Source organism: Armigeres subalbatus, chromosome 3 (genome assembly GCF_024139115.2).
Source record: "Armigeres subalbatus isolate Guangzhou_Male chromosome 3, GZ_Asu_2, whole genome shotgun sequence".
Lineage (NCBI taxonomy): Eukaryota > Metazoa > Arthropoda > Insecta > Diptera > Culicidae > Armigeres > Armigeres subalbatus.
In genome coordinates this window covers 253,167,769-253,184,827 of record NC_085141.1, presented here as the reverse complement: position 1 = coordinate 253,184,827, position 17,059 = coordinate 253,167,769, and the positions used below count along the sequence as shown (strand labels likewise).

The window sequence follows — 17,059 nt, the reverse complement described above, 5'->3', positions numbered from 1 at the left end:
GTCAAATATTTTATTTTTTGTGAGAATTTCCCCGCGTGCTGCGTCTGGTTGGCTAGTCACCGGACAGACAAGCAGGGCTATTATATATAGTATAACAACTGACTCTGAGGTTGGAAATGGGGTTCCCTTCGTTTTCAAAGGCTCAACGAGGAAAAGAGTGAAACAGAGCCAGCGACCATCAAAGCCTAGAAAACTGGCTCAAAGTGAACCCCAACCCAACATGATTAAATCAAAAGTGAGTGGAAATGCTCAAAAGCGCTCAACTTTTGTGGTTTTACATCAGTATGAGCGAGAGTTTCCTCCGCTTCCGGGTACATCTAAAATCCCAGATGTCCCAAGTTTTGCAAATTTACAGCCAGAAAGAGAGCATAGAGAGTGAACGGAACAACCTCCGAGCGCTCCAATCCAATGTTTACGCTTTCTGGCATCGTGGAACTCATCCTCAACTTATTTAATGCTTCCGACAACGTTAAAAAAATGGTCAAAACAGTTCTTCCTATTCTGACTCCTCTCCTGAAGCAGCTGGCTTCAAAAATGCCTCTCCTAGAGTCATTCGTATCCTTCGATGACTTACTTCGTCAGTAAGGGTAACATGATTTAGATTCTACAGTGGAACTGTCGAAGTATTCTTCCCAAATTAGATATTTTCAAATTTTTAGTTAACAAATTACAATGCGATTTTTTTGCTTTAGGTATGTGAAACATGGCTAACATCAGATGGTCGGGGTTCAGCCAAACCGCATCAAGCGGCTTTTCGACTGACTTGTGATATTATGTTCGTAAAAGGACAACGGAAATAGTTTCATATCAATTTAAACGTACATTTGCAGTAAGATATCCTCAGTGATGGGGTTGAGGGATGTCCGATACGATTTACGATTAACTAAATCTGCTAAACGAAAGTTTGAGCAGAAAAATCGGTAATTTTTCGTTGGCGCTTGGTGCGTTTTGGCTGAACCCCGACCAGATGTGAACCTTCATTTTCCAGATTTCATTCGCCGGGATCGGGCATATGGAAATGGAGGGGTGCTTTTAGATATAAAAAAAACGGGTTAGTGACAAAAGGTCGGAAGGACAAAAGATCGAAAGACAAAAGGTCGAAGGGACAAATGATCGAAAAAGACAACAGGTCGAAAGGACAAAACGTCCAATGGGACAAAAGGTTGAAAGAGACAAAAGGTCGAAATAGACAAGAAACTGAAACGGAGAGAATCAATCTCGCACAATACAAGTTTAATTTATTTCTTAAATCAATCATCTTATTATCTCCATCAGAACTATCTAGGTATTCATAATATTGTTGCATAGTAATTATTCCTTCTTTGGAAATTTCTCATTCTTCAACTTTGATTGATGAGATAAGTGTATTACTTCCGCTTGAAGTTAAATGCAATTCACAAATTCCTTTAAAATACACTCAGCTTGTTATCAACTTGTTCAAGAAACCATTTGTCCCTTTCGACCAAGGATGTTATCGATCATTTAGTAATTTGCGTTCGATCATTTAGTAGTTTGTCAATAACTTATTCTAGAGGCTGAATATCAAAATGTGTTGTATGGTGGTCTTCTAGTGCGAAGGTTTTTCTACAACTTTGCCTAATAGTTCGTTATTAGAATTCAACTAATAACGGAGTTATGCCGCTAGTTGCAGTATCTTAAACTAAATGATTGGAATTTTGTTATCATTTAGTCTAAGTTACTGAAACTATAGCTATAACTCCGTTACTAGGGGAATTCAAACAACGAGTCATTTGGCAGAGTTGTAGAAAAACCTTCATACTAGAAGTCCACCATACAACACATCTTGAAATTCTGCTTCTAGATTGAGTTACTGACAAACTACTAAATGATCGAACGCAAATTACTAAATGATCGATAACATCCTTGCTTTCGACAAAAGCAGACGCTTAATGACATGTATAAGAAAAAACTTATACATCGCATTAGTCACATACATTCCGAAATTAATACTTTTCATTAACTTATGAATGTTATTAGCTTTTTGATATTGGATTATTCATTAGGTGGCATAATGAAGAGTATAAGTATTTTCGAATGGTTTTTTGCCATAACATATAAGGTTATTTTTTTACGTGTATGTATTTTCAGTATTTTCCTTTATTGACATTTAGATCCCCTATCCTCGCCAGCAAAAGATGTTCCGGACAGCGACGACAGCGACAATGTTTATCTGGTAACTAAAATATCTTTTGGAGTGAGAGTCATCCAAATTCCAAATTTGTCCAAATTTGGACCGTCGGAAGATCGTGAAAGCTCGCCGCGGTGGATACTCGACTTTGCAAAGAAAGTTTGTCCGGATTCGGTACCAGTGGAGAAAGTATCACGTGATACTTTCGCTGACAGGGATGATATGGATCACCCCTTTTTGATGATCGAATTCTCGCTCGCTCTCCTCTCATGCAACAATTCCGCTCCAAGGCCCGCCACGTGTTTGGTCGTCTAGTCGTCGTGTCACCCGGCTCTACTAAGTGACTAGAATGTCAGACTGCCAGCCCTCACAATATTACGATATCCAAGACAAGGTCCGTACTCCGTTAACACGCGGCCAGAATGACATAATCAGGATCTCACTGGTATTGATCCTGATGTGCCAATTGGCACTCTCTGGGCTCCTGTGCGCTTTGAGCGGCACACGGTCGCTTTGATAGGGCCTGCTTGCGGGCACATGCATCTTTTTGTAGAGGTTTAACAGAGCCCGCTGCCAGGCCCACCACGTCCTAGGCAAGTCCCTGTAGTATATTATACAAATAACAAAAAGAATAATAAATAAATTAAAGAAAAATATATCTATCTCCTATAGACTTTTATTATTGGGAAATCGGACCTTTTCGATTGTTAGTCTACTTTTCTACACCTCGTAAGTTCCACCACGTTCCACTCTTGATCTTATTCAGGCGCAAACTTTCTCCCTCATCATTTACCGTTAGGCGTACGTTTCCCCTTCTTCTGTATGCTACAAGAGCGTCGTTGCATACGAATTCGCTGCGACATCAATTCGTTTATTGATGCAACACCTATACATGTTGCAACATTTCTCGCGGTTATAAAAGGATGCTACATCGAAGACAACAATTCCGGTAAGTGCAACAATTCCGGGTTTTAGGCTGGTGAGGTTCGATCGAATAAGCTCCAGCGGGGGAGGAGTGGCAATCGCCTTGCGAAGCAACATCGCCTGCCGCCTGCTGCCGGACTTCAAGGTCAAACTCATCGAAGCCGTTGGAGTGGAAGCCACCACTTCCGTCGGAATCGTCACTCTCATCGTGGCTTACTGTCCCACACAAGCCAAAGTCGACAATAGCACGTCGGCCGAGCTACGAAGGGATATAGTCAAGCTCACTCGGCGGCAGGGGCAGTTCATCATCGCCGGAGACCTGAACGCAAAGCACCAATCGTGGGGAAACACCGTCTCCAACCGGAACGGAGTCGTCTACTCCAACGACGAACTAGAGGTCCACTACACCATCCTGAACCCTGACAGCCCTACCCGGTTGACACGGTCCGGGGCCCATGCTACGCTCGACATTTACATCACGAACATGCACATGCACAATCACGTCTCCCAGCCGGTCGTCTTCCAAGAACTTAGCTCGGACCACTATCCGGTGGTGGCTGAAGTTGGAACCTCAGTAAATCCACAGAGAACAGACATGGAGGCTCGAACAAAATGTCTTGCAAAACATGTGTAAACAAACACACCGAGCCTCAACGCCATCGACGTTGACATTGCAACTCACAATCTCATTTTGACAACACGATGGCGCTGGTATGCTCTTGCACGCATAACGACACTAGCGCACAGTGGCATTTTTTGATGACGCTAGCGCTGATTATGCACGGGATACCGGCGACATTCCAAAGTAATTTCAAAATGAACAGTAAAAAGTTATCACAACATGGTGAGTTGAGCTTCAACGTCTGTTCTCTGTGGTAAATCGGCACGAGCTAACAAGGCGAAATTATCATCGAGTGAACTGGCATTCAACTCATTCCAGTTCGAGACAGCAGCACGTACGGACTAGAGGCCTGAATAAGAGAAACGCGGATAGAAAATATGACTCTGCCAACACTGCATTCAATCTTCTCCATCAAAGAACAACTCATGAAAAGGAAGAAATGGTTTATGATGATAAAATCTCACAATCCGCTATTTTATGTGTCCACATCACATAACAATAGAATCCAATAAACAATGGCATTTCATTTCATAATCTATAAATGACTTGCATATATTATTGCAAACTAATGTAAAATACATTAAATTTTATTTATTTAAAAATGGCATAAAATCGCATTTGGCCGTTTTCAGTATTTGAGCCAACATTTTGGTTGCTTGACAGGTCTCCTGCTCGATTGGCTGCTGTTTTTTGACGGTTCGATTGGCGGCACATACCTATCCGCGTTTCTCTTATTCAGGCCTCTAGTACGGACGTGTTATTCGCTCGCGCATTTTTTCTCGTTTGTTCGCTGTTTACGTTTTCGCTTCGTCGCGTTGGCGTTATTTTCTCCCGGACCCGTCATGGGAGACTCGGTGGCCGATTCGGTCGCAGGAAAAGTGCCTAAGCGCACTGCTCTTGGAGGCGCGGGTAACCCCTCCAAGCAGCTTTTGCAGAGCAACGTGTTCTCGCCGTTGCCGCTTGATGACGGCGGCAATCCGCCAAAAAAAGAGGAAGAAGCAGCAATCACAGCTGCCGCAGGTGCAACCGGAGCGGAAGGAAAAGTGCCCGTTCGTGTTTGTCAAGGGCGATCCACCGGATTTGCGCCCAAAAATTCGCCAGCTGATCGCTAAAGGGCTGAAATGTACTTTTCGGCTCTGCAGCGATGGCGTGAAAGTAATGCCGGCAAACAAGGAACATCATCAATCCGTCGTGGAGTTCCTCGAGGTCCACAAGTATGAGTACTACACTCATGACCACCCCGGCACGAAGCCGCTAAAGGCTTTGCTGCGAGGACTCCACGACATGAAGGAAGAGGAGCTAAAAGCTGAGCTTGAAAGTTGCGGATTGAAACCGGTGGCCGTGCACAAGATCGCTCGTCACGACAAGACAAGACGAGGGTATATCGCGACCAGCTTTACCTGGTCCACCTGGAGCACGGCTCCACCACGTGAAAGGACCTGAAGCTGGTCGGCGTTAGAAAAATAACACCGTCGTTGACTGGGAGCGATATCGGCCAGTGCACCGCGACGTCACGCAGTGCACCAACTGCTTCAATTTCGGGCACGGCACCAGGAACTGCCGCATGAAGCCGCGCTGCAACAAATGTAGCGAGCTCCATCCGACCGATGAGTGCGACAAGATGGAGGTTGCTGATCCCAAATGCGCCAATTGTGGCGACAACCCAGACAACCAGAATGCATGCATAATAGAATTGTTTTTCCGTTATGCGATGTCTATGCACACAAGTTTCATCGCTTACCAGTCGCGAAAACGCTTTTTGCGTACAAAAGTGGAGGCGATATATGTGTATTTCTTATCCGACGTTGAACGGCAGTGTATGCGATATGCACGATTTTTATGCGAGTTTGTTCGTTATACATTGCGATGTACTTTGTGATAACAAACTCTGTTTGACAGATAATCCGATTTCATTTGAGTTTGTTTGCAGGAATATGCGATGTCAACATATGAAGCTGGAATAAACTCGCAAAATAGCCTACTGTGCGGGAAAGTTTATAAATAAACTGATGAGCTTCGCACCACAATGCGATTTTGATGAAATTTGGATCGGTAAACGATTTTAATCGTACATTCTTATGCGATGTGTGGTTGTCTGGGAAGCATCGGGCTACAATCAAGGATTGTCCAAAGCGGGCGGCGTTTTTGGAAATCAGAAGGAAGAAGAAGGCCTCCACCAGGTCCCTGCCGAAAAAGAACCGAGTTCTTGCTCTCGACGAGGTGAACTTTCCGGCCATCCCGGCTCCCCGGCGAGCGATACCAATTCTTCCACCTTTGCCGCCACACAAACGGCTGCCGGATGCTGCAGCATCAGTTCAAGCTCCAACACCATCCACCAGCGATTGGCCCCCGCTTCCTCCCCCTGGATTCCGTCGTCAGGATAATGAGCCTCTTCCGGCCGAGGGCGACCCACCGCTCTACACATCGCAGCAGCTAGTTCCGATTTTCACCCAACTGGCAACGCGACTACGCGGTTGCAAAACTCACTTCGACCAGATCTTCACCCTGGGCATGTTCGTCATTGAAAATGGCTGCTAGGGTGGGTCTGGTCAATTGGAACGCTTGCTCACTAAAGAGCAAAACCATCGAGCTCAGCGATTTCCTTCAGAAGGAGATTGACGCGGCTTTCATCACCGAAACCCACCTGAAGCCCGACGTAAGTGCAACAATGCCGGGTTTTAGGCTGGTGAGGTTCGATCGAACAAGCTCCAGAAGGGGAGGAGTGGCGATCGCCTTGCGAAGCAACATCGCCTGCCGCCTGTTGCCGGACTTCAAGCTCAAACTCATCGAAGCCGTTGGAGTGGAAGTCACCACTTCCGTCGGAGTCGTCACTCTCATCGTGGCTTACTGTCCCACACAAGCCAAAGTCGACAATGGCACGTCGGCCGAGCTACGAAGGGATATAGTCAAGCTCACTCGGCGGCAGGGGCAGTTCATCATCGCCGGAGACCTGAACGCAAAGCACCAATCGTGGGGAAACACCGTCTCCAACCGGAACGCAGTATCCTCGGGCCCCTGCTTTTCAATCTGTTCACCTCCGCCGTGCCAGAACCTCCAGAAGGCGGCATTCTGTCTCTGTTCGCAGATGACACCTCCATCGTCTACAACGGTAGAGTGATCAGAGCGCTAGTGGCAAAACTCCAACGAGGCCTGGATGTCCTGACAGAGTACCTCACCAGCTGGAAGATATGTATCAACGCGGCGAAGACCCAGGTCATCATTTTCCCCCACTCCAAATCCCTAAACATGTTCCGCCTGGGGACTGTATAATCATCCTCAATGGCACGACTGTGAAATGGGCTAATGAGGCCGACTACCTTGGCTTGACCCTCGACAGCAAGCTTATTTTCAGGCAACAGGTTGACAAAACGGTGACAAAGTGTAACGTTTTGCTGAAACTACTGTACCCTTTGATCAACCGCCGGTCGTCATTATCCCTGAAAAATAAGCTTGTTGTCTACAAGCAAATCATCCTCCCTGTTATCGAATACGGCATGCCGGTCTGGGAGAGCTGCGCTAAAACCCACCACCTCAAACTTCAACGGCCCCTGCCAGGACAAGAACATCCGAGGTCCACCGTCTGGCCCCTCCCAGGACAAGAACATCCGAGGTCCACCGTCTGGCCGGGATAAAGACCTTACATGAACGCTTTGGTGAGTGTAAAGAAATGTTTAGGGTCCGTTGCTTGCACTCGGAACAAGAAGCGCTTAGGGCTCTAGTTCCAATCTAGGTTATCAATTTTTTATTGTAAATATTAGTGTACATAGTAGTTAGGTCATCAAATTTTAAAAAACACACTAGCGCCTCCTAAAGGCCGTCATGACATATTATATTTTAAAACTCAGATAACAATATATAAAAAAAAAATCAAATTGAAGTTGAAGGGCCACTGTATATGTATAAACAAAATAATTGTAGAACAAAAAATGATTGAATAAAGAAGAATTTTACTACTACTACTACTACTAGACCGTGTCATTCCATTGACGATTTTCGGAGCGAGCAGACCAGCAGCCCAGCAACCATCCCAGCAGTCATCAGCCAGCCCAGCAGCCAGCTTAGTAGTCATCAGCCAGCCCAGCAAACACCACCCACTAGAAGCAGTTCAGCAGAAGTGGTAGCGAGTTTGGCAGCAGCCCGAATGCTAAGAGCTGAGCGATAGGCCTTTTTTTACAAGGGAGAATGCATTTACACACTAACCCAGCACACGTGCATTGTAGTTGCCAAACTACAACACGGAAGTGTGCTGGAGTGTCGGACTCGACCGTACCGGTAATACCGACTAAACTCCCTTGGGCTCCGCCATCGTTTCCCCCAGGAACTACCACCCAGTACTACTTCTGGGGGATGGCAGTACTAAACGTACTCGCTCATTCTCGCTCACACAGGCACCCGTCCCATGCGAGTCTTACTTGGGTGCTCACTCTATCGCACCCTCTAACACATCCTACATGCTCTGTTGCACATCTATCATGCCGTGTGGGTCTGACCTGTGTGCCCACCCTTCTCATGCCATGTGGGTCTGACTTGTATGCCCACCTCTCTCATACCGTGTGAGTCTGACTCACCCAAACTATGCTCACCCTAGGGCAGCAGGGACTATGTCCAAGGGCTTGACGACCCCTCCCCACTACGAGTTAGGGGACCTGCCTAGGATGTGGTGGGGTTTGACAGTGGGCTCTGTTAAACTTCTACAAAAAGCTGCATGTATCCGTAAGCAGGTCCTATCAAAGCGACCGTGCGCCGCTCAAAGCACACTAGCCCAACCCAGTGGCATCGACAACGGCAACGTCAACGGACACGAGCGGAAATCGAGATATACAACGAATCTAGGGCTGACAGTTGTGTCATTCCACTCCTTGAGTAAAGCCGGGTGACACCGTCTTGAAATGGCGGGTGGGCTAATGCCACAGCTGCCTTCCGTCCCGTAAAACCGTGGCAGGCCTTGGGGCACGCCGTCCCAATCCAGCCGTCTGGCTTAACCAACCAGATGGGAGTAGGACCAGTTGATTCCTTCCTGGCTTACGCCGATCCGGCTCTGAACACCGAGGTGTCAACCCCCGCATGGCCTCACTGCATCTGCAAAGATAACCATGGGATCAAGAAGGCGACTATTCCAGTTGGGTTCGAGGGCAGCCCTAAGGGGGACCCAACAAACATGAATAAAGCTAAATTAAACAAACAAGCATCGGAAGTGAACCCCTTCGCAAGGAGAGGTTTGAGAGATCTCCACCCAACGCATCGGGTGCGAGAGAAATGGAGATGAAGGACACGAGTAGCGAAGTAGTCGTCGTGGAGAGCGATAACGATACGCCAATAGTCGATAAGCAGCAGCACAATGCAGTGGAGATAGGGTCGAGTGGCATCCTGCCGAGCTTGACCGTCGTCATGGTGCAACTCGATGACATTATCGACTTCACCAATGAACGGGGCAATATGTCGAGGGAGCTGAAGCTGAAATTGCTTAAGCTTCGCAATTTGGTTCTTGCTGCCAAGCAAGAACAGGAAGTGCTTGCGGCCAGGCTGGAAGGCTGTGGTAAAGCGGAGAAGAGTGCACAGACTGCTCCCTTCTCCTTCCATAGTACCACAAACATGGCACAGGAGGCGTTAGATTTTGCCCTCAGCGACAGAGCGGTAGAGAGGAGAACAGATAAGCGAGCCAGGGACTCGCCTGGCATTAAGCGCTTTAAACAGAACGCAAAAAGGCGTCGGGAGAGCGCAAATCAGAAGAGCGGGCCCACGGAAGTTGCAAACATGGGAGAACGACGTAAGAAGAAAGCGAGGACGAAACGAGCCAGTTGGCCACCGGAGGAGGGAAGCCAACCCGACCAAGACAACCTGCGGTCGGACGGTCCCTGGCAAACGGTAGTAAATAAACCGAAGGTGAAAGCGGCAATCACGCGCCCGGCGAGAGCCAGACAGAAGGGTGAAGCACTTCTCATTAAAACAGAGAAAGAGCGCTACGCCGACGTGCTCAAGGCGATGCGCAGCGCCGAGAAACTGGCGGACCTTGGTAAAGAGGTTTGTAGCATAAGGCGGACGAGAGCGGGCGAGATGATCCTTGTCTTAAGGAAGGGCTCACAGGCGAACGGTACCTCATATGGAGCGCTAGCCCAGGAAGTCCTAGGCGAGAGCGTAGAAGTGAGGGCTCTACACGACGAAGTGACTCTCCAATGCAAGCAGCTGGACGAGGTCACGACATCGGAAGAGATCGCCTCGGCCATCAAGGATCAAGGTGGAGTGGTGGTAGCAAATGCGTCCATCCGTCTGCGAAGAGGACCGCAGGGGACGCAGATTGCCACGGTGAAGTTACCGGCCATCGACGCTAACAAGGTGATCAAAGTTGGTAAGCTGAAAGTTGGCTGGTCAGTATGTCCAGTCAGCCTCTACCAACCACCGGTAGTCGACAAGTGCTTCCGCTGCCCCGAACCGGGACACAAATCGTGGGCGTGCAAAGGGCCGGATAGGAGTAACCTATGTAGGCGATGCGGCGAAGAGGGCCATAAGGCGCACACGTGCGAGAAAGCACCATCGTGTACGCTATGCGCGAGCAGGAAGCAGGAACATAACCACGCTATGGGTGGACCTGCGTGCCCGTTGAGTGGTTATACGAGGAAGCCGTGATAGTAACGCAGCTCAACCTCAACCATTGTGCGGCCGCCCAGCAGTTGCTGTGGCAGTCGGTAGTAGAAGCGAGAACGGACGTCGCTATCTTGTCGGACCCGTACCGCATCCCCGCGGATAATGGGAACTGGGTAGCGGATAGATCCAAATCAGCGGCGATTTGTACGACGGGAAGATACCCGATCCAGGAAGTGCTGAACACAAGAGCGGAGGGTACTGTTATATCGAAAATAAATGAAGTGTACTACTGCAGCTGCTACGCCCCACCAAGGTGGCCGATAGAACAATTCACCGAGATGGTCGATCGGCTAACATCAGACCTAGTGGGTAGCAAGCCAGTAGTAATTGCAGGAGACTTCAATGCGTGGGGAGTCGGGGGGAGTGGGGAAGTCGCTTTACTAACCGGAGAGGGCAAACGCTGCTAGAGGCTTTCGCCAAGCTGGATGTCGTGCTGTGCAACGAAGGCTCCAAAAGTACCTTCCAGCGAAACGGAGTGGAATCGATAATAGACGTAACGTTCTGCAGTCCAAGTTTGGTCGGTGATATGCAGTGGATGGTCGACGACGGTTACACCCACAGCGACCATCTAGCTATCCGGTACAGGATAGGCAGCGAGGCAAGAAGAGAAAGCCGGAGAGCTACTCCCACAACCCGGTCGTGGAAGGTCGCCCACTTCGACGGTGGGACCTTCAGTGAAGCTATGGGTCTGGAAGAAAACACGGGAAGTTTAAGCGGCGACGAACTGGTTGCGGTCCTGTCTCGAGCTTGTGACGCGACCATGCCGAGGAAGGTGCGACCACGGAACTGCAGGCCACAGGTATACTGGTGGAGCGATGAAATTGCAGCCCTTCGAGCAGCCTGTCTCCGGGCTAGAAGAAAACGCAAAGGACACGCTTGGCGGAAGTGAGGGAGGAACGCATCGAGCAATTCAAAGCAGCGAGACTGGCTCTAAACAAGGCCATCAAAGAAAGCAAGAAAGCCTGCTTCGACAGACTGTGCCAGAGCGCCAACTCGAACCCATGGGGAGACGCCTATCGGTTGGTGATGGCCAAAACAAGAGGAGCACTGGCTCCTCCCGAGCGATGTCCAACGAGGCTGAAGACTATAATCGAGGCACTATTCCCGCACCACGGCCCAACCCACTGGCCGCCAGCAGCGAGGGTAGCAAATGATGAAGCGGTGGAGAGGGTGACGGTAGAAGAGATATTGACGGTGGCAAAGTCCCACGACCCGAGTAAAGCACCTGGTCCGGACGGGATCCCGAATATGGCATTGAAGGCAGCCATAACGACTAACCCGAACATGTTTAGGTTGGCCATGCAGAAGTGTCTGGACGAGAGGACATTCCCGGATATATGGAAGAGACAGCGTTTGGTCCTGTTACCGAAACCTGGCAAGCCACCAGGAGACCCCTCAGCGTACAGACCAATCTGTCTTATAGACACGGTAGGGAAGCTACTGGAGAAGTTGATCCTGAACAGACTGTCGCCGTACGTCGAGGAGGTAGGAGGATTATCGAGCGAGCAATTCGGCTTTCGGAGAGGAAGGTCTACTCTGGGTGCCATTAAATCGGTGGTTGACACTGCAAAGGTCGCCATCGAATGCAAGCGGCGCGGTATACGTTACTGCGCAGTAATAACACGCGACGTGCGGAATGCATTCAACAGTGCGTGCTGGATGGAGATCGCGAACTCGTTGCTTCGGCTGGGAGTACCGGTAGGGCTGTATAAGATTCTGGGAAGCTACTTTCAGAATCGATTATTGATCTACGAGACAGACGAAGGCTTGGCTACCGCCCCCATCACGGGAGGTGTCCCACAGGGATCAATTTTGGGTCCATTGCTGTGGAACGTGATGTACGATGGCGTGCTGCGGTTGAAGCTCCCGCCAGGAGTCAAGTTAGTGGGATTCGCCGATGACGTAACCATGACCGTGTACGGAGAATCCGTCGAAGAGGTCGAATTGACTGCAGCCTATTCGACCAGCCTAGTGGAGGAATGGTTGCGCAGCAAGAAGCTACAGTTGGCGCATCATAAAACGGAGATGATAGTCGTTAACAATCGGAAATCGGTTCAGGAGGCGACAATTAGAGTCGGCGGCTGCGACATCACCTTCAAGAGATCTCTGAAACAATTGGGGGTGATGCTCGACGATAAGTTGAGCTTTAAAAGTCATGTCGACTACGCCTGCCAGCGCGCGTCGACGGCGATAGCGGCACTATCGAGGATGATGGCGAACAACTCTAGGGTGTGCTCCAGCAAGCGCAAGCTGCTGGCAAGCGTGGCGGTTTCAATACTACGATACGGAGGACCAGCTTGGGTGTCAGCGTTGAGCGTAAACTGCAACGTGCGAAAGCTGGAGAGTACTCATAGGCTAATGTGCCTGAGAGTTATCAGCGCATATCGCACCGTATCTCGCGAAGCGGCATGTGTACTCGCGGGCATGATGCCTATCAAACTGGTGGTAGAGGAAGACGAGGAGTGCTACGCCCTCAGGGGCACCGATAGCGCTCGAAGGAATATAAAGGCAGCAACGGTAGCCAAATGGCAGAGAGAGTGGGACAACTCGCCTAAGGGAAGGTGGACCCATCGCTTAGTCCCAAGTGTGTCGGCATGGATTAGCAGACCTCATGGGGAGCTAAACTTTGGCTTGACCCAGTTCTTAACAGGCCATGGATGCTTCAAGTGGTACCTACACAGGTTTGGTCACGCGGCTTCTCCCACCTGTCAGCAATGCCCAGACGTGACAGAAACGGCTGAACACATCCTGTTCACATGTCCTCGGTTCGAAACGGAGAGGAGTGCGATGTTGGGGGCATGCGGAACGGACACCAACACCGATAACATCGTCATAAAAATGTGCCAGAACCCAGAACAGTGGAGAGCGGTTGCAAGAGCGACGTCCAGGATAGCCGACATCCTGCAACGAAGTTGGCGCATAGAGCAACAGCAGGCAGCCGTTACGGATAGCGGACCATGAGTCGTGGAAGTCGTGAATATATATGTCGATAATGGATGGGAACGACAGCGTCGCATTCAGCTGTATTCAGCTTGCGGCGAGCGCGTAGCCGCAGAACGTGGCGAAACGGCCGGGTTCGGAGGAGCTCCCGCTTTCGGGGAACTTCTCATCGGAGTAGGTTAGATCCGCCGTCGGGGACTATCCGAGTCGTTCGCGATCGCGACCGAGGCGGGAGCTAAATGGCTCAATGAATAAGGTGAGAGCTGAATGGCTCAAGGCAAATGAAACTCGGTTATCGGAGTAGGCTAGGTCCACCGCCGGGGATCAGCTGAGTAGACCGTGGCGTGCGAATGTACCGGCTTCGGGTCGTCAGGGCACCATTGAACTGGAAGTTATCTCCACCCGGAATCTTTGGATTGACCTCGGCACTCGCCCGGTCACCCGTTGAGACGGGTCGTCGGTTACGGGGAGCTTCCGACGTCGGGGAACTCCCTGTCGGAGTAGGATTGATCCACCGCCGGGGACTATTCGAGTAGTCCGCGACCAAGGTGAGAGCTGAATGGCTCATCGGTTAAGCAAGAAGCTGAAAGGCGCAGTTCATGGGAAATCGGTTAATCAGAGTAGGCTAGGTCCACCGCCGGGGACCAGTTGAGTAGATCGTGCCGCGTGAATGCACCTGCTTCGGGTCGTCAGGGCACCACTGAACCGGAAGCTATCTCCACCCGGAATCTTTGGCCTGACCTCGGCACTCGTCCGGTCACCCGTTGAAGTGAGAATGTGCGTAGGACTTGAGCGGATCTATGAACATGCATACCAGGTGAATGTGTAGTGTTGGTAATGTAACAGCCATCCACGAATGCGGGTCGTCGGTATCGGGGAGCTTCCGCCGCTGGGGTACTCCCCGTCGGAGTAGGGTAGATCCGCCGCCGGGGGACTATCTGAGTAGCTTGCGAGCACGTTGAGAGCTAAATGGCTCTAAAAATAAAAAGGAAAGTAGATGCGTTGCTGAATGGCACAAGGAAAAAAAAGTAAAGGGCTTAAGGGCCCACGCTTTTGTGTGCTTGCTGGCACCAATAAGGGAGCCAAAGGGCTCAGACGTATGACAAAACATCGAAGAGAGGCACTGTGAAAGGTGTTGTTTTGGGAGGAGTACTTTTAGTACTGCTTTCCCCCACAGAAGTAATACTGAAAGGTAGTCCCGGGGGGAATTGTGCATTAGAAGAGAGGGTAACTCAAGTAACCTTCTGTTGCTTGGGTGGGTTTAGTGGGTCCGGCGGTCTGGCCTTCTGCCAACCGCGCCAACCCCACTCCCTGAGTGATAATTTCAGGTGTCTGTATGCAGATTTGCCTTCATCCCTCTATAAAAAAAAAAAAAAAAAAAAAAAAAACTATGCTCACCCAAACACTTGAATCACGCTCATGCACTCCATGCTTGCACTCACGCTAACGCTCCTATGAGTCTGACTTGTGTGCTCACCTCTATCATGCCTTGTGAGTCTGCTCACCTCTTTCATTCAGTTCGCGCTGACACATACTACTCTAGTCATTAGACCTAACACTCGCTCTGGCATCCCTTGTAGAACATTTCACTTAGGTTCCCACTTCTGACATACCATGTGAGTCTGACTCACCTCGCTCATACCATATGAGCCTAGCTCAATTCAACTCAACTCATTCCTTTCGTACCATGTGAGACTGACTTGGATGCTCACCCACACTCCTCTGACACGCCGCGGGGTATCAGTAGTCATAGGAACCAACATTCCTGCGCTACTCCTAGCGCGGCGTGTGCAGTTCATGCGTACACCTATTCATTCACACTTCTGCCATGCTTCGAGGTGACGATCTCGGTTGCCATCCGCTGCGCCATTACCTTTGCATGGGCAGACCATTCACACACTTCTCCGCGTTCGGCACTTTCGCTCTAACTAACCAATCACAAGTTAGTACTGCTTGTCGATTACTGCTCGGCGCGCCAGATTCTCTGCAAGCTGCAGGCAATCTGAGTGGTTGCAGTCGAGACTGCGTTCCACTTCTCCACCGCTTGACACATCCTCTGGATAAGGTTATCCGGAGTTGTGTCCCGACCGCACACGTCTAGCATTGCTCTTTTATCGACGTCGAAGCGAGGACATACGAACAGTATGTGCTCTGCAGTTTCGTCAACACCTGGGCAGTCAGGGCAGACGGGGACCTCTGCCTGCAAAGCTGTGGTGGTACTGTCGGAAACAGCCATGGCCTGACAGGAATTGTGTCAGATGGAAGTGAACCTCCCCATGGGGTCTCCCCACCCAGCTTGATATGTTAGGAATCAGCCGGTGGGTCTACCTACCTTTCGAGGAGTTATCCCACTCGCGCTGCCATCTGGCAACCGAAGTCACCCTGGTACGCTCGCGGGCTCCTCTGGTGCCACGTAGCTCAAAACACTCCTCGTCTTCCCGGATGACCAGCCCGACTGGCATCATACTCGCTATCACGCAGGATGCGTCGTGCGATACCGTGCGGTAGGCCGATATCACCCTGAGACACATCAAGCGGTAGGTGCTCTCCAGTTTCTGCAGGTAACTGGTTACCCCCAGTGCTTTTGCCCAGGACGGGCCGCCGTACCTAAGGATAGATGCGGCAACGCCTGCCAGTAGCCTACGTCTACTGGCGCACACCTTGGAGCTGTTGGACATCATCCTCGATAATGCCGCCACAGCAGTCGAAGCCTTCTTGCACGCATATTCGACATGGCTACCGAAGGTAAACTTGTCGTATATGATGACCCAAAGAATCTTCAGACTCCGCTTTGAAGTGATCGCGACGTCTCCTACGTGAACAACTGCATGTTGTGCCGACTTACGGTTACTGACGATAACCACCTGCGTCTTATGTTGAGCGAGCTCAAGGCCTCTCGCACTCATCCAGTCCGCCACAGTGCTGATCGCGTGTTCTGCGGTTAGTTCTACTTCGGGGATTGACTCTCCGTAGACCTCTAGGGTTACATCGTCAGCAAAGCCGACGATCTTCACACCAGGAGGGAACTTTAGCTTCAGAACCCCGTCATACATCAGGTTCCATAGTACCGGGCCCAGGATTGACCCTTGCGGGACTCCTGCGGTAATGGGAACACTTTTCTGACCGGCATCGGTCTCGTATAGCAGCACACGGTTCTGGAAGTAGCTTTCCAAGATCCGGTACAGTCCTACCGGCAGGCTAAGCCGGTGTAACGAGAGCGCGATGGCATCCCAGCTTGCGCTATTGAATGCGTTCTTCACGTCCAGTGTCACCAACGCACAGTATCGAATTCCTCGCCTTTTCCGTTGGATCGCTACCTCTGCAGTCTTGAGCACTGAGTTGATAGCGTCCACCGTGGACTTACCCTTCCGAAAACCAAACTGGTTACTCGACAGGCCATCCGTACCCTCTGCGTACGGGGTGAGCCTGTTGAGGATGATCCTCTCGAGCAGTTTGCCCGTCGTGTCAATCAGGCAAATTGGTCTGTACGCCGATGGGTCGCCCGGAGGCTTCTCGGCCTTCGGCAGCAGTACCAACTTCTGCCTTATCCATCTCTCAGGGAAACGACACTCGTCCAGGCATCTCTGCATAGCTAGCCTGAACATGTTCGGGTTCACTATGATCGCTGCCTTGAGTGCCCTGTTTGGAACTCTATCGGGGCCTGGAGCTTTGTTCATCGCAAGGGTGTTAGCCACTGCGAGTAACTCTTCGTTCGTCACCGGAGCCACCATTTCGGCCACAAGAGTACTTCGATAATCCACGCCAACCAGTCCGTTGACCGT

The 17,059-nt window shown here is 50.3% G+C and overlaps 1 protein-coding gene across 1 annotated transcript; it reads left to right on the top strand.

Annotated features, from left to right (window-relative positions):
- The first annotated feature begins 8,685 nt into the window (after positions 1 to 8,685).
- On the top strand, positions 8,686 to 10,744 carry LOC134222405 (uncharacterized). The gene is made up of 3 exons (XM_062701556.1): positions 8,686 to 8,819; positions 8,882 to 10,241; positions 10,298 to 10,744. Exons 1-3 carry the CDS (start codon positions 8,686 to 8,688, stop codon positions 10,742 to 10,744), a joined length of 1,941 nt encoding a protein of 646 aa, XP_062557540.1.
- Positions 10,745 to 17,059: the final 6,315 nt, after the last annotated feature.

Bases quoted from the DNA above. Each gene is read 5' to 3' on its own strand.
- LOC134222405 (XM_062701556.1), top strand. From the start codon at position 8,686: ATGGGAGTAGGACCAGTTGATTCCTTCCTGGCTTACGCCGATCCGGCT. The intron at 8,820-8,881 runs GTTCGAGGGCAG...TAAACAAACAAG, and splicing joins AAGGCGACTATTCCAGTTGG to CATCGGAAGTGAACCCCTTC. The intron at 10,242-10,297 runs GCGAGCAGGAAG...GTGCCCGTTGAG, and splicing joins CACCATCGTGTACGCTATGC to TGGTTATACGAGGAAGCCGT.